Here is an 18,407-nt window from a genome sequence, read left to right on the forward strand (position 1 = left end):
AAATAATAATTTAATATATATAATAATATATCATATGATATATATAATGATAATAGTATATACAATAATAATAGTAATATATGTAAATAATAAGAGGCATTTTTGACTCTGTGTAAGAGTGCAGACACAGGTCAGCTCAAAGTCAAATAACCAGAAGATACAGTAGACTGATCTGCCTATTATTTTATGACCAAAACTCAAGTAATTACTAATCACTTCCATACAAAGCTAATAAACCTGCACATTCCAAACTCCATCATGCTCATCCCTCAGAAGTAACATGAAAATTCACAGAACAGCTAGGCTGAATATCAAACCTGCAACAAATTAAAACAGCCTGCCCTATCCATATTGCATTTATTCCATCACGTTTCTTGTCATGACTAAAGATCTCAGAACTAGTGCATGAGCTGATATAAATTCTTAGGAATTAACAGAAGGGTATGCACCTTTTTGCCAAGAATGAAAAACAGTTTAGAACAGTTAAACCCTTAAAACTGAAGGGATGCTTATTAATAAAGGCAGATTTTAAATTGTTTCCAGATATTTCAAAGGGTCCTGAAGATACTGCTCACACATCCTTCTAGAGAGCTAGAGTCTACACCAGTTAGGTACTGAAGGGACAGATAAAATTACTGAATAAACTAAAGGCAGTCCAAGGATAAAGTTTTGGACTGCAGAGAGAGAAAGAATACATTGAACCAAAAAGCTATTTTTCACATGCCCAGTAGTAGCCAAGAAAACATATCTGAACATAAAAAATGGGGAAAAACCAAGGGGACGTGAAATCTGAAGTGCAAGGACAAAGACAAAAATCCTCAAATACAATGATTACCAATGAAGAACAGAATTTTTCCAACTCCGGCCCCCCGCCCCCACTTTGTTATAAGGGCAGAGTACGAAGCTTCCAGACAAAGGCATTTTTAAGTTATTTTTCTTTCTCCCAATCTGTTCCAGAGCAAACAGTACAACACAGTATGAGAACTTGGGAGGATCATTCATTGCCAGTCCTGCTCAACTACATCAATGCTGTGTTGGGCCAAGACCAAGGCAGTAAGCAACAGCATGTAATATCCAAGTGTGAGTCAAAACAATGCTTATCTACTGGTTTAAAGTTGTGCGCAAGACCACATTCTGGGGAAGGAGAAAATAAACTTCAATGAAGTTCCTCTTTCAAGAGTCTAACCTCAACATAGATCAGATAGATAGCATCTATAGACACAGACATGTATTTATTATTATTTATTTATATATAAATATATGCATATGTAGGCTGGAGTTTTATTTTTAACTTGCTCTTTATCATACTGTTTAACAAGTAATTTGCAGGTGGTCAGGCTTAGACAAAATTTCGTTTGCTGCCAATATATCAGCATTGGGGTAAGTACATTTCACAATTTAAATATTTAGTTACAGTCCTGCATTTCATCTGTACTTGAATTCTTTTATTGCTTCCCCATTGCGCATGTATTTGGTATACATGGTAAATACTGCTTTAATTATCTGACTCAACCTTTACAACCAGGTCTTCAGTGTCAGTTGGGTACAGACTACCTGTCCCTACTGAGCAGAACACACTTGTACTCCAAACAGGCTCTGTTTGTGCCTTAACACCACTGAACACAGTTTTAAAAACTAGACTTTACAGGAAAACCTTGATTAGATGCCAGCAGCTACAAATGACAAACTCATATGGGAAAGACACATACCACTCCATCTGCAATCTTCCAGTCTGCACAACTTTCGTATTTTTGCAGTTGCTTTTCAAACAGCTGTGCTATGGCTCGATGCACAAGTTCATACTGCTCCTATAGCAGGTTACCAGATAAAAAAAATCAGTGCATGAGAACAAGTATATTATCATATGATAAAAGACTCTTTTTAAAACAAACTATACCTTTGTTTGCACTGCAGAATGCCTTTGTGTCCTCATTTCCTGTATTAAATTAAATACATTGAATTCTTCAGGTATTTTCTGAAATACAGAAGGAAATCAATTACATTGACATAATTGTTTGTCAGAACAGCAATGCAAAAGCTGTTAGACATCCAAAAGTATGTTTAACTTTTGTAGGTAAAGCCAATCTGTTCTCTCTACATTGCATTTATTCATTTTTAAAAAAGCATTTCCTCTTCAGAGCTGGTTTTAAACATTTGATTTCAGACAGATGAGAGCATTTAGAGTATTTTGAAAATGAGACATCCAATAGAAGCTTTAATATGACATTGCAACATTAATGGTGCTTCATAACCTAAAAATCCCAGAATGAAATTATCCCTGTATGTTTGAAATACTAGGCTTTAGGAGCTGCAAGGTTAAGCAGACACACTGAAAAAGTTGAAGTCAAAATCACATCATACCGAAATATATTTTAAAAATTTAGAATTTTTCAGTGACTTCTTAAGATAAAAACTTAGTCAAAGGAAAGTAAGTTCATACTCTGCATTCACAGGGCATGAATGCAATGAAGCTAAACATACAACCTATCAAAAGTGTTTCAGAACATCTTACACATTTCACTATTTTAGAACATTTGGGGACTCAATCACTATTATGAAATGATGGAATGCCACAAAATTTTTTCGTTTAAGATTCCTTACCCCAGCTTTAAGCAAATTCCATGTATAATCTATGGCACAGATGGCACCTGTTCTTCCACATCCTGCACTATGAACATAAACAGTTAGGTGTGTTAGAAGTTATTTTAATTTATTAAAAACACACTATAAGCTTTATATTTCCAGTGTCTACATGAAGAATCAACATCTTTCATTTTAAGCTCGATTCCTTTTTAGAAAACTAGAATTAATAAACAAATAAATTCCCATTTAGAATCAAACAAATGCATCTCATACCAGAAGTCTAGACTGAACATATATAAACCTAAATAAATATATTTGATACCTGCAGTGTATGCAGATTGGTACATCTTCATGTTCCTGATATTCTCTCATCAAGCTGATCATGTCCAGAATAGAATCAAAGGATGAAGGGACATCATGGTCAGGCCAGTTAACATAATGAAATTGATAAACACTACGAGTCTCCTAAGGGAGAGGGAGGAAGAAAGGTGTTAATGATAACAGGTATCTGAGGAGCTTGTATGAAATAATTACTTCTATGAACCGTGCACTTTTTGTGTGATTAAGTGTGGACAAGCAAAGCCTGCACAGAAAAACCCCTACAGCTTACATCACTTAGCAAAACAAAAGGGAAATTGTGAAGTAGCATTTTGAGTGCTGCTAATGCATAGGAAAAAGCACTATGGGACACTTCACAGAAACCCCTCTCTAGGTTAAAGGACCCAAAACATTGCGCTGTGTTAAAAGATTCTCTGTCCTTACACTCTTAAACTTTGAAAGACAGGAAGGGAAAGACCACCATGAAAGGTTCTTTTTCCAATCCTACTCCAGTAACTTACATTGGAAAGGAATGGGGCGGGGGTGGGGGGGTGGTCACAGTGTTGTTCTGTCACACTGCAAAATGAAGTGTGTGCATGCGTGTGCACATGCACACAAAAGGAAATTCAGAAAATGAGGGAAATAATTCAGGTCATATGTAAATATGGATCACACTTGCAACAACAGTAGGTACGCTTTTATGCTAGTTAGCTCATGTTTCAATAGTACCAAAGACAAGGTAAAAAGAGAGCCTGAGGACAGCCTAGTTCCTCAGCTACCTGAATCCCTGGAAGAATAAATAGTGTCTCAGCATGATCCAAACCACCCACAGTATGGCCAGTTCTACTGCTCCTTCCCATGCTGCGTCACACCTCCGGATTCCAGTATACCCTCAAAGTAACGTACTAGAGGGGCATGTGAATTTTTTGATCAACGTTGCAGGTTAAGAGCTTCAAGACCTACACTACCTTCTGTAAGCAATACAGTGGGCTTGCTGAACATGGAAATTTGTATCATCTTCCAATTGAACCAACTATTTTTGACGCTTGATGTTTGCCAGACCTGTGCAAGTGCTGTAGCTAGTACAAACAAGGCAAATCCTGCCTAAGAAAACTAATTGTAAAAACCCAACTGATTATGAAAAACCAACGTCATCAGTAAGGAGGAGGAAAAGTTACAGCTGCCCAACCACCAAGATCTTGCACTCAGTTACATTTAAAGACAAAACCAGAGATTTTTCACATTAGCTTAACTGTCAGGAATAAACCACCCAAATTTTACATGGAAATTAAAAGTGATAAGGAACCTTTATAGATTTTTTTACTGTAACTTTTTAAGAAAGAACCTGGTGTTTTAGATTAAAATAATCTTCAAGTTACAGTCAAACTGGTTTTCCTCCTAGAAACTAGAATAACTTTGTATATTTAGATGAATTTTAAGTTCTTTTGCATAGTATTTTGTATGATACTTCATTCAAAATTTTACAGAAGTAACAAAGCTTTTCACATTATACTGGGAAATCAGAAAGCGAACTTAAAAGGATATTCGTTTATACCAGATACTTAGTTTATGAAGTAGGTCTCATGTTTTACGGTGAAAACTTACAACACAAACTACTAAGATGAACAAACTCAATTTCTTCCATAAAGAGACTGATTGTAAACATTTAAAGTTGATAGCTTAATAATGTAAATGAACTGGTTTATCAAAATACTTGTCTACTAAGCCAATTCTACATTTTAAACACTAGGATATAAAATCTAAAGAATTCTCAAGTCTTGAGCTCACTTTTAAAAGTACATTTCTGTCTTCACCCTTCAACATACTCCATACAATTCAATAATGCAAAAGCTCTCCAGCAAAAAGACAATGCAGCTCAGTTTAACCAAGAACACGCCGTATTTTTAATACCTATTTCAACTCCAAAAAGAGTAACTTTTAGCAAGCTACAGTGAGAAACTCTGGGGGAAAAATATCACTAAGTTTTTATCATTCTTGCTTTAATTTGGCAATAAAAGTATATGAATGGGCATCAGAAATATCTTTTAACGCTGTAAAACCCTCTGACAATAAATGAAAGTATAGGGTGAATACTAACAAGTACACAGCTCCTTTTTGGATGAAGTACAACTACAGAAAACAGGGGGTTTTGACAAGTTTGATGTTTTCAGTTGGGGTAAACTATGAAACTCTCCAAGGGTGATGAAACTGTCTGGTTATTAACACATGCTATTGAAGACCACCACACACCTTTGGCTAACCAAGAACAAAAGACAAGTAAAGAGTTTCACAGCACATTTTGTATACTAAGCTTCTAACATCACTTTTAAACTTGATTATTTACATACAGAGTCAATACCTAAAAAAAATGAAGGTATTTTAATGAGTTTCCTCCATTGTATCATTTTAGAAACATTTGAGCAAGCACTAAAGTTCAGATCAGAAGTGATCGTATACTTACATTTTGAAATTCAAGTAATAATGTTCTAATGAAGTAATCTGTTCTTGCTTGCTCAGCTTCCTAAACATGAGAAAGCAGTAATGAATTAGAAAAGAGTATCAACATGCAGTATACAGGATATAACTAATCCACAAATTTTAAACTGAGGTGTCTTTTTTTAATTTATTGTTTCTGTATTTATGATTTCCTCAAAATATAAGGAATCAAAATATTGATTTTAAAACGGCAGCAACTTAGCTTTCTATACAAGATATTAATGCCAGATTTCATTCACTTCATAACAGTAACTCAGAAGATAACAGAACCTGATTAAACTACCAGGTGGCAAGGTTAAAAATAAAGACACAAGGAAGGGTTTTCTTACAACACGACAATGATGTGAGTGTCAACAAACAAAACCCACAACAAAAACATTTGTCAAATTCAGCATCCACTGCATTATAAAAACATTGATAACCCGGGGGCAACACTAAATTAAGGAAGTCCTGCTATGTCCATTGCTAGAAGCTGGCAACAAGTTCAGAGAGAAGGGTCATCCTATACATGGCTTATTTTCTATTCTCCTCCCTTCAGCAATTCAGCTGTCATTGAACACAAACACGATAGCCCCTGGTGTCATCTAGAAGTGAAAGCACAACTCTAAGAGCTAGAAGTTGGACAACCAGGCCACATAGGTGTTTAATGCAGGAAGGAGTAAGATACTTAAACAGGTGTGTACAAAGGCAACCAGGTACTGTCCCGCATCTAAGGCACACTGATCACGTTGATTTTGGTGGCTGTGCTCCCACCCACCATATCCTCATCCATGCCCTGAAAAGCTTGCAATGAATGAAGTGAATTCCTGCTCTGTAAGTAGTCCCCTTAAAAGAAATGGTAACTGCACCGCAACTTCTTTTACTATGCAGCTTTCTCTACCAAGGAGAGATGATTGCAAAAACCCATTGAGGTATACTGCTGTGTGATACTGAGATGACAAAGCGCAGAAAGAATGATTACTTTAAACTCCCTGCTATGCTTGGTGTAGGAGGACATAACCATGCTCCCTTTCCCTGCGTATTAATCAGCTAGAAATCCTTACATGACCATTTATGAGCTAGTATCAAAACTGGAAGAGGCTCTAATAGTTATGCTCAGAGATGAGAACTCCCAATAACACTGACACAACACGCAACAGAAATATCCAGGTTTCCTCCATCTTTCTAGAATCACAGCTTACTTTAGACAGCCCCCAGGAATTCTCCAGGAAAAGATTCAGACCTCACAGTGATCTGCTGCTCATTTTAGTTTTGATCTTAAAAGCAACAATAGAAGCAAAGGAAGTATTTTCAAATAAACCTGCATCTGCTACCAACAGAAACAAGTTTAAAAAAAAAAGAGTTTCCATTTTCTTTATTCATGCAAATAAAATCTATGTAACTTAAAGAAAATAACCTAATCCAGTGTTATTTTCACTTCTTATGGACATCCGGAATGCACAAGTCATAATGGAGAGAAACAACTGCATGAATATTATTTAATTTCTTGAGTATGGTACGGACATTCAAACCTACATCATGTAAAGCTAAAGAAATGATACATAAAAGAATAAGAGACAAAGGCACACAAGTTTCCTACTTAAGAAAAAATAGTGGAGCATTCAAAAAACCCACACAGCTTAGATACACACATTGTCTTCCATTGCATTCTTTTGAGAGTCTGTGCATAAAATTTGGTACCAAACAATTAAAAAGAGATTTGTTTTATAATACAAACTGCTTGAACAGTTATTTTAAGTTACAAAAGCATTAAGTCCTTCAAAATTAATCCCTAAAGCTTTATACTCACACAAGAAACACGAAACGGTCCAAAAGTTACAGCTGATTCTCCATACAGAGGCCAGTAACGTTCACATTTTTTCTGTTAAAGCAAAGAATCCTAATTTAATTTGAGTGTACTACTGGAAGATGATGATTAACAGAAGCAGAGCAGACAAAATTATCATCTCAAATGCCTTATTCTCTCTCGATTGGTGCTCTTCCTTCATATCTGCCCACTGGTGCCTTGCTGGACTATTTTGAAAACAGTAACACCTCTTTTCTTTTGGATACCAAACCAAAACCCCAGATGACCAACAAACAGGACCTGAACTTCACGATGCCTACCTATGCACAGGCACGCAGCATACAGAGGGAAGTGATGAGAGCAGATTTAGCTTCTGTGAGAGCTAGGAATTCACAATTCTGGACCTCATTATTTTCCTTCTCAGGTCATAAAAATATAGCAGAGAGATTTAAAAGACAGATTGTTTTTGCAGCTGTATCAATTGACAGGAAATTCTGAAGGCCTCAGGATTTTGATAGCTGGCCTACATCCCACAAAGATCAGACCTCTTTTCCACAGTGACATGACCAGAAACAGACCATTGGTACAGTTCCGCATATACACAAGTACATCGCACTCAGATGACTCCTAAATAATAATAATGTAACACCATAAACAGAGCAAGGAAAAGCAGTCACGTTCACTATTTTCTATGAACTCAAATGTAAGCATAGGCATTCTCATTTGATCTGGCAGATTATTTTTACAGTTATGGATCTGCCACATGAAGCTTCACCGGTATTGGCATTCTGTCCTGCATGGGCAATGCTTATTTAAATGTTGTAGTTAGTATACGCACCCTTCCCATTTCAAATTCTCGACAGGCCATTACAATTATCTGAAAATGAAAAAACAGGCTCAAAGTTAGCTGGTTTTAGATCAAGTAAATTCACCAACACTCTACCGCTTGCTTCTATGTGGGCAGATACTGATACTCCTGAATTGGTTGCTATAATTAATACTATTTTCCTAGCTGCTCATGCATGTTTTTTTATTTCTAAAATATTGTACAAGTTTTATCCCACACAATAGTTTACCACACTAATACAACATTTTAAGGCTACCTAATTTGAATTCCTTGTAAGCCTGTTCAAATACTTTATTTATTTATTCAGTCTGATTATAAAGTAAAAACTTAATCATAAAGATATAAAACCATTTACAAAGTAGAAAAAACGTAGCTATATTTGCTTAAAGTGGCACAGACTGCTTAGAACAGGTACAAACCCCTATTTAAAATACAAGAATCAGATTTCTTAGGTGAAGCTACTTCAGATAAATTAATGTGAATAGCACAATAAAAATGCATTAACAGGTAACCTATTTGTTACAATATCAGATAATCATAGAGTACCAGGTTGGAAGGGACCTCAAGGATCATCTGGTCCAATTTTTCTAATGAGAAGTAATCATTATTTAAGTGTCTGATAAAAAAAATTTTCAGATTGAATATATAAAACTAACAGTACTTAAAAGTTAACTCCTGATAATAGCTGTTTAAACAGATGTAGAATATATAAACCAGTAAGTAACCCAAAACAGCATAAATAGAAAGGTATGCTATTATGTTTTTATTTCACATGCTGTTTCTGCATCTGATATTGTCAGTCCACATCAAGTCAGAGCTGTAATGTTTCCTACAAGACAGATGTAACCAAACACCAACCTGTTCATAAACACACATGATTTCATATACATTCAATGAAATTATTACTTTGAATTTACATTATTAAACTGAATAAGTAATATTAATGATAGATAGAATGCTATTAAAAAAAAAAAGAAAAACAAAACAAAGATAAGTACATGGACTAAATCACTGTCAACATTTTTAATAATAACAACCAGCTCAGGCAAAAGCTACACAATCACTGTGCCATAAAAAGGTAATACCCTATTTTAGTTTTTAAGGAGGTACTTACGGCAACATTGTATTCCCATATCATCCTCCAGAAGTCTATTACTGTATTTGCTAATGGTCCCTGGGTAGCAACGTATGCTTTTGGCCCATGTACTCCCTAGGATTGCACAAATGAACTATTAACGTTTATAAAGAAAATTTATCTGCACTGAATAAAAAAGGCATAAGGTTATAATAACGTAAAATTAGTTGGGTTTTTTTTTTAATCCAACAGGAAGGGTGACTATGAAATATGAGTCCCATTTACATTAGTGGGAATTTTGCTGGTGATTTCAAGGAGGCCTAAGATGACAGCAGCTACTGAGCAACCAGAGACTGTAACAAAATATTAAGTTTCTGTACGTTCAGATTCTGAGGATTCCCTTAAAGTCTGCATTTTCCTTATTATTCAAACATATAATGATGAAAATTTGAAAGACTTTCTGCCAAAAAGCATTCCGTTGAACAAATTTAAGTTCCTCCTTCCCAGTAATACCACAATTCAAAAATCCAAAGCTTTAAAATTTGTTTTATATAAAGCTTGAAAACAATTACATTGAGCTTTTCAAGCTAAACAATCAAGAACTGAGATTTATAGAAACACCTGTTTCTGAATAAGCATTACTATGTAGAAGCAACATCAGAATAAGGCTACAAAGGAACAAAGATATTCACACTTTGAAATCACTGTATCAGGTTTTTAGCCAAAACCTGGTTTCTCTAAGAATTTTAGATGTAATCCTATTGCCACACTTCTGCCAATAACAGCAAAAAGTACATATTTACATACACAATTTGTCAAATGCCTCAATTATTATCCCTAAAAACAGTCTCCCAAAATCTGGTATTTTTAACAGTATCAACTGTTAAAACAATTGTATTTGAATTTTCCTATAAACAGTATAAAGTTACAATTTGGTTGCACGTCATCTAAAGATGAAGTATTTTATATTACACAGAGTAATATTAAACTTAAAAAACTGCTTTACGAATGGTACGATGTTGGCAAATGTATTCAAGCCATACTAAAAGAAAATCTTCTCTCAGTTTTAAATTCTTACCTCAGACTATATGTTAAAACTGCATTGATATGAAATAAAAGCTTAGTAAGAATATAAGAACTTTTAAGATAATGCATACCTTAATAAAGTTTGCATTGATGTAGTCTGAATCTTGTGGGGGAGTTTTTAAGGTCAGTTTAACCCGGCTATGATCAACTAAAAGAAGAATTTAAAAGAAAAACAAATTACAATACATGTAAATCAATATGTAACAGTAAATATAATACATATAGTATGTTATATGTATATAAGCAATTAAGCATTAAAGAATGTTTTCCCAAAGACAAAACATGTAAGTCAGTCAATTTAATTTTGGGGTAAACCAACTCAGGCAGGGACAAGCAGAACAGCTCCTACTGCTCCAGTTCACAGAGTACCAACTACTGGAATTCCAAGAGCGACTGATTACAAAGAGGCAACATTCAATTGATCAAAAGTAATCAAAACTGTAGCTACACAGTATTAACACAGCTCATTATGGTCAGAATTAAAGGTGTATTTACGGTGCCCATTTACAGAAAGCAGGAAGAACGAAACACCAGTGCATAGTCAAAGCCGGCAGGGCTCAATCTCTGCCAAGGAGGAGTCCATGGAGCATTATAACATTAAACACACACTGAGGTTTATTGTTTAGGCACAGACTGACCCCTGTCCCCCAAGCACTGGGCTGAGCACTTTGCTGGGGCACTTCTAAACAAAAAGCAGCAGATTCCCTCATTTAGGGGGTTCTGACATTTCAAGTTTCTGCCTCAATTATTACTGACAGTCTCAGAGAAAGCTTCTTATAAAAACAGTGTCTTTGGAGACCAAAATGCTCAGCAGTCTTAAAAATAGCCTTTATTACTTTTTGACAGAAAAAACTAAACATCTTGGAATTCTTTTTGATGTTGGAAAAAGAAAAGTACATCTTTAATACAGAAACAACTTGACTTTAAGTAGGTGGTTGCCATGTTTGCCAGTCCTTCCAGCTCTTGTTGACACCAACACCTCCTAGCTAGCACATAATCATTCAAGCTACCTCTACAGTAATGGTTGTTTTCATTAATTTCGTAACACAATACATTGGAAATCCAGATTAAAAAAAAAATTATCTGCAAGCTGGGGAACAGAAGTATCTGCAGAAACAGCATCTGCTTGAGCAATTTCTGTTACTTTCTGCTCCCAGGGTCAATTCCTCAACCACAGAACAGCTGCTAAAACTTTTATTAGAGCTAAATTAAAGAAAAACACAAAGAATGACTATTTAAATAGAGGAAATATGGTCAGTTGGGGGTTTTTTTTTAGATTTTTTTTTCCAACCATCACTGGTAATAAAATAAGGAACCATGCCCACAAGAAGTACATGCTTAGAGTTACATCTATGCAGAAAGCTCTTCCAAAAAGCTTCCAAGATATTTACTTCCAAGATGGTGAGATTTTCTGCCAGAGTCCTGATAACATGCAAAAAATGTTTGTGTTACCATGTAATGCTTCCTAAAAAGGCAGAATTGTAGATTACAAGACATTTAGATCACAGATATAAAGACAATGAACTGTCACATCAAGGCCTAGAGAAACCCTTAACACACATTACACTGTATTATACTCTTATAAAGTAAAAGCAAGAATGCTTTATATAAGCGTGCAATGGTATCACAGACTTAACAGTAAAAACCACTTTTAAATGGTAGATCAGACTAAGTTAAGTGGTAGGCTGGTGAGGGCTCCTATCTTTCCAGCACAGTAGATCCAAAATGCTGCAGCAGTTTCCAGATGTCCCCACTTCCAGCCTGCTCGTATCTGCCAGGCTCAGCTCTTTGAATTTTACATCTCAAATAGAATTCTCCAAGAAAATTCCATTGCAGGTTCCAGGTTCAGAGGAGTAAGTGCTTGGATATTTGTATACCTGAAGTCAGTAACAAGTCGGTATCTCCCTGGTAGCAGTAACAATTTCTGATAAACATCGCACTCATCTCCAATAACGTTACATATGTAAGTTGATAGGCAAAGTATCATCACCCTTCCTTCTCCAAAACTTCTCCTGACTTTCATTTCTGTCAAGCTGGTGCTCCATCACTGTATTGCTGGAACCTTTGGATGTTTGAAGATGTTCTCACTTTAACTGAAAATACATCTTCAAATTTCCTCAATGTCAGCTTTGAGGTTTGCTCATTTTCCCCACTGTGATCTGTGTACCCTTCAGATGCCAATGACTGCTTTTATTTTTATGTAGATAAAAAAAGCAAACCTACCACTTTAGTTGCAGCCATTCAGTACTGTAGTAGCTACTAAATGTTTCGTCAATTCAACCTAGGTACTACTAAGATTTTGCTATCTTGTTAATTACCTTACAAAATGCAGTACAGAAGAAAGGGTGTAACTCTAAATAAGAAAATTAACAACTTCCCCTCTTTTTCACTCCATCCATTAAATATGTTTCCTCCCAACTATGAAAACCAAACCAACCAAACAAAACCCCCAATGATATTTAACTATTTTGCAGCAGTTGATACCACACTACTCTTCACAGGATGCATGTTATACATACATACTCCAGCACTATTTGATTACATGGGCCTTTCCTTCTGAGGGCAGCAGCAAGCACTATGCCTGCTTCATTAAACAACCCAGAGATTGTGGCTTTAGGGCAAAGTTTACTGCTGAAAGTGTTGCTCCAAGCCCTGATAAACAGTAAAAACATCAGCACTAGAAAAACAGAGCACACAGGTATACAACAATCTGAAACACACAGTAATTCACTGAAGTTTATTACTAGGACACATTTTGAGAATGAAAGCTAATGATGCTTAAGACCATTTTCAAATTCAAATTGGTTTTAAAACCTCCTAACACTTCTGAGAAATTAAGCAGAGTAAAATGTATCTGTTGCTAATCTGGGATATGAAAAACGGCATTTGACAGAAGACTCCTTTCCTCTCCGTCGGCTGTTCCTACTGAGAAGCACAGTAAGAGCTGCAGAAATACACACCTTCAAGAGCCACACAAACCTGTAAGGGGCAATCTTGGCACTGCAGACCACTGATCTGTTACATCCACACTTTGGTGGTTTTAAAATTTTAAGTCCGCTCTGACTCTTGTTTTCTGTGTTTGTACATTAAACAGAATTTAATTTGGGGTCTAGCAAAATACAAACCAAAGATAATCGAGCACTGAAAGTTCTCTGACACCATTTGCAGGTTACCAACAAGCAAAAGCCATCTTTCACTTCAAACCACAAAACCAGGTTCCTTAAAGTTTCTTAAAATTTCATCTAGATTTTATGCTGACATTTCTTTGTTTTCTACCATGAATAACGTGCTCCTACAGGAAAAAAATACAGTTAAGCACCTAGTAAAGTTCTAGATTGCACCAAGCTAAAATGAAAATTTCAGCTTGATATGGTTTAGGACACGTTTTAACTTCAGGCGCTCGTTCTCGTAATGAAATATATAAAAGTTCTCTTACTTTGCCTTCCAAGTTAAAAATAAAAATTTTATGGAAGTTATCTTTCAGCAAATTATTTCTAATTTTGCCTTTCAGTAATAACTAAGTAACTAAAACACAAAGAATAATAATGACTTTTCTTTGCCTTCTATTAACACGTAGATCAGACTTACATGGCAATATATCCTTGTATCTATTCTTTTTAACATTTTCTTCTTTTTCTCCAGTGGCTGTTGGGTAGATCTTCTCAGTTCTGTATTTTGTTGATAATCTTCTTAATCTCTGAAAGAAAACATTTATGTTATATTTTCAAGTCTCAAGAGTACAGAAACATCATAGGTATTAGCTTCATTGCTGAAATATAAGAAGATCACCCAGAAAAGCCTCTTCTTTCCTTTTACAATATTTACTATGATGAAGTTTAAAAAATCTAACTATCCAGTACTTCCAGCTCATCAGCAGTTTACAGCCAAGTGAACCCAGCTCTAAACATCATGGGACATGGAACTTTGGAAGAACCACTACAGCAGCAAGTATGGAATAGGGCTATATTTGATTTCGGAAATACACTGCCGTGTTAGGGAGTAACAGCTGCATTAAGAATATCTGCAAGAAACAGAAAAAGCTGTTATTGCTCAGAATACCTGGAGGAAGAGCACAGCTCAGGCTGGCTCAGGTGCTTTGCTCTGAAACACTCAGCTTCCAACACCCTGACAACTGAACGGAAAGCAAAACCTCGCTTTTAACAGGCAGCACCCAACTCCTGTTGCGTTTAGAGAACGAAGGCCCCTGACTCCAGGTACAAGGTCTTTGCAATTGAGATGAGTGACAGGAGGTCTGCTGCATTCACAACAATATGTTATCATTTCCCTCCCTCTATTTAAAATCCTATAAATTTGAAAAAGTCAAAACCTCTAATAACAAAATCCAGCCCACACCTTCCAGCAGTCTAGAAAATAACAAAAGCAAGAGAGCTTTTTTCATCCCACTTCAATTAGGCCTTTGCAACCTTAAAAGTGAGGAGGAGGAAAGGAGTACAAATTCTTTTTGGAAAAAAAAACACCAACAAACAAATTATCTTTGGAAAAAAAACCAACCAACCAAAAAACCAACCAACCAAACTCCCCACACCAAAACCAAAACCAAGCATTGCTGGCTCCTCTGGTATATTTTAGATGGTGTAAACAGCCAGATTTAAAAAGGAGCCTGAAGAACTTCTGTCAGTTAATTCTGGCTTGCAGCTAAAGCTGGGTGGTTGCAACCCCAGCCATTCTATAGGCACTGACACAGTGGTGGTGTGTAACACCATCAAGAGGAAAACAGAGAATGCAGCTTCAAAATACAGCATTTCCATTGAGTGGTATTCTGAGCAGGTAGAAGGTCAGAGGTTGTTCATGTTCCCCTCCATCTTTGATGCTTGATTATCAACCTTGAAGATCCAAAATGTTCATGGTTTGCTTTCTTCTGGGGAACAGGAAAATCGGGGAAATTGGTAAATCAAAATAAAATATAAATCTTATCCCCAACTGTGCAACAACATACAGGCAGAAGGACATCATGAATAAGATGAGGTTGGAAAGCCAGTTTTCTTCTTGAATCCTTCTAAAACTACTAAAATACTTGGAGACTCACTGTGGACTTCAACTTTTTTTTTTTTAACAGAAGAAGGAAAAAAAAAAAAGAGTCCTCCAATAATTCTTCCAGCAAAAGTGGAAAAAAAAACTCCACAAAATTTAGCAATTCTGCTACATACAGAAAAGCACTAATAAAATTTGTCTGGATATAGTGAAAAAACAGGAAATTTTATATGCAAATATGGATAAAACTTCGCATTAATTTAGTTTAAATCTATGTCTCCAACAATCCAAAAAAGCAGCATTGACAATGGCAAAGGAAAATAAAAATAAGTCAAGTATCACCACTTTTCAGACTTCCCCCCCCCCCCCCCTTCTCCAAGGATATTATCACAGACTATAATCACCAAATGCTAAAAACAGTAACAGAACTAGCACACAGGATTGTTCTGGGCTTTTTTCTTAAAGTGCACTGCTCTTGAAAAAACTTGCAAAGTTAGTCAATGAAGAAAAAGCAGGAAATATTTGGAGGTGGGACAATAAGTATGGCCATCCAGTGACTGAAGCGCTAAATATATTATCTGAAAACATTGCTACAACAAAGGATAGGATGATTCAGTTCTTGAAGAGACACATAAGCAGTGACAGGAAGCTTCCACACAGACTACGCTCATCTGTGCAATGCTAAACTTGGTTTGTAACATGGTACAAAGAACACCCCTGCACGTAGAAGACACTGGCCTATGTAACACTGCCCTTACCTGTGCCAAAATAGAAGTTATTTTGCATGGGAAAGGATACATGTGAGGAAGTGATACAGAGGAAAAAAGCTAGGTATCAAAAAGCACCATAGGAAGCTGATCCTTTTTGCTTTAGCCCATTTTAAAAGCATACAAGAAAATACTTTCAGAGGTACAACTTGGATATACTGCAAGCCACATAGGCTGGAATGACCAGTACCAACTTTTCATTTTCCAGAAAGTGATGCTATGAGAATTCAGCACAGCCTTCTCCTCTGCATGATTCAATAGTTGTACAATCTGCTAAACAGACTGGGAAGCAGGGTTAGCATAGCCCACCTCTGAGGCAAAGACAGGAAATTAAATACAGGTTGATTTTAACACGCATCTGTTCCCAAAATACTTTCAGATCCACACCTTTAATGCATATTTGTCAGCTGTTCTGGGTCACGGGTAATAGAAGATATGCAAGTACAGTCCTGAGAGCGATCAAAAAGAGTAAGTAGTACTCTTTATGGTCTGTATTAGTATGTTGCACAGAATAGTATCTACTTCATGCTTTGGAAGAGAAAGAATTGACTGAAGAGTAAGGAAAGAATTCTAAAAACTCAGCTTTGAACAAACTACCATAGGAACAGAAAAGTGCCAGTCTCAGCAGAAGATTTCACCCTACACACCACTGACAATTTCTGCAGAAAGCCATCGCAATGCACACACAGCCTGCTGCAGGGTGCAAGAGATTCAGTGCTTCCTAGGTTACAGCCCAGAGTGACCAGGAGTAGGAGAATGTACTCAGTAGCAGAATGGGGTAATGACGGGGCAGAAGGAGAAAAAGCATTTTGTAGCCTCAATGATAAATTGATGACAACGATAGCCAATAAGATCCGTCACACTCCAGTTTCTTGCTAATTCATAATAAACAACTGTCTACAGTACAAAGCAGTACTCATTTGGGGTCAGACAGGAAACTGCGAAATCGCTTCCCATAAGTTACTCAGACCCCAGCAGCACAGACATGAAGATCCAGCAGTGGATGCTTCCATGACACTTGCGTATTCACTGGAACCGCTATACTGGTACCACAAAAATCTTCATTTAAATATTCTTTTAAGAACAAAACGGTCAAAAGTAAGTGTGCATTCATGATTCATCATACTTCAAGGATTACATTCACAAGGCCTTAAGTTCCATTCTCATTAGAAAAGCTCGAGTTTAATTCTGCTTATTCACTGTGCGACAGAAGTGGTTTGTGGGATGGTGACAAACCCTTGCCACATGTGCCGGTAGGGGGGATGAGCCTCTGAAACAGTTCTAGTTTCAGAAACATACTTCCAGCTTCCACAGTGGTTTTACAGTCTGTACTACCAATCTACTTCAGCGTTTTCACAAAAAGACAAACCAGCTTTTTCAAACCCAACTTGTGCAATCCTACCACGTTTAGAACAACTTGGTCCAATCAGTCCAGGAAACACAGATCTGACTTTTGCAGTCAATGCATTTCATCAATCTAACACTTTAGAAAGCCTGTAAAGACAAATTGCTTAATACCACAGAAATGTTTGTGGATAAAAGAAAATACTTGTATTGTCTGTTGAGATTTGAAGAACTTGTTTTAAAAACTTGAACCTTACTTAAGACAAAAAAGCTCTTGTGACTCCTTTCCAGGCTCCTCCTCAAGGAAAGCGTAACAAATATTTAACCAGGGCAACACTTATTTCAAGTCCTCAAATTGCCTCCTAAGCCTTATCTGACATTTCCAATGGTCAAACATCAGTCAGCAAAACAGAGATGTTTGCTTGAACCTCCTTTCTGATCGCACCTGAGGAGCAGTGCACATCATACCATCAAATGGCAGCTGCCAGAATACTCCACAGCAGCCCTGGTCCATTTGCTGTGTGACAACAGGCAACAGCAACAGGCTCAGGAAGCTCTGCATGGTTGGTTATGACAGCAGAGCCATGAGGTAACACCAAGCACACAAGAATATATTTTGTTCTGCAAAATTTGCTTAAGTGTATTAAGAAATACTCAAAGAACTGAAAACAAAACAAAAAAGCACAAAAGACGATGCTAGGAAACACTTAGAAATGCTGTACTGACGTACTAATTCCATTAAATAAGGCAGCTATTTCTATCATAAGCTTGACATTGCACTGTTCTCACCAGCAGCAGGGGAAGAAAAACACAAGTTATGTTCAACTGTACTCTCAACCTAATAATTTAGATAAGCATCACTAGGGCAAAATAAATTTCCAGTACTTTTACACAGTGAGAAATATGTACCTGTAAGGAGCAATGTGAACCAAACTACCACAAAAACACCAAAATAACTATCTTCTGGTTAGCTAGGGTCAGATTACACAGGCTTCAGGTATGGTACCAATACTACGAATACGGAGATGCCAGAGGTGCCTTTGTCAAAAGACAGCCCAAGCGCAGACTCAGATAGATCACTGCTGAAACAGGGCTCTGACTTTCTAAAACCAC

The 18,407-nt window shown here is 36.5% G+C and overlaps 1 protein-coding gene across 1 annotated transcript; it reads right to left on the bottom strand.

The window, feature by feature from the left end:
* Window positions 1-1,709: 1,709 nt before the first annotated feature.
* On the bottom strand, window positions 1,710-17,856 carry LOC104548543 (tyrosine-protein phosphatase non-receptor type 12-like; the record flags this gene model as incomplete). Its single annotated transcript, XM_010194590.1, has 11 exons — window positions 17,740-17,856; window positions 13,780-13,888; window positions 10,263-10,339; window positions 9,145-9,240; window positions 8,022-8,060; window positions 7,187-7,258; window positions 5,363-5,422; window positions 2,906-3,048; window positions 2,602-2,668; window positions 1,898-1,975; window positions 1,710-1,808 (listed from the first exon to the last, which is right to left on the bottom strand). Coding segments are annotated over exons 1-11 (957 nt in total), but the record flags the coding sequence as incomplete, so codon positions are not given.
* Window positions 17,857-18,407: the final 551 nt, after the last annotated feature.

Source organism: Mesitornis unicolor, unplaced genomic scaffold, assembly GCF_000695765.1.
Source record: "Mesitornis unicolor isolate BGI_N332 unplaced genomic scaffold, ASM69576v1 Scaffold48181, whole genome shotgun sequence".
Classification (NCBI taxonomy): domain Eukaryota; kingdom Metazoa; phylum Chordata; class Aves; order Mesitornithiformes; family Mesitornithidae; genus Mesitornis; species Mesitornis unicolor.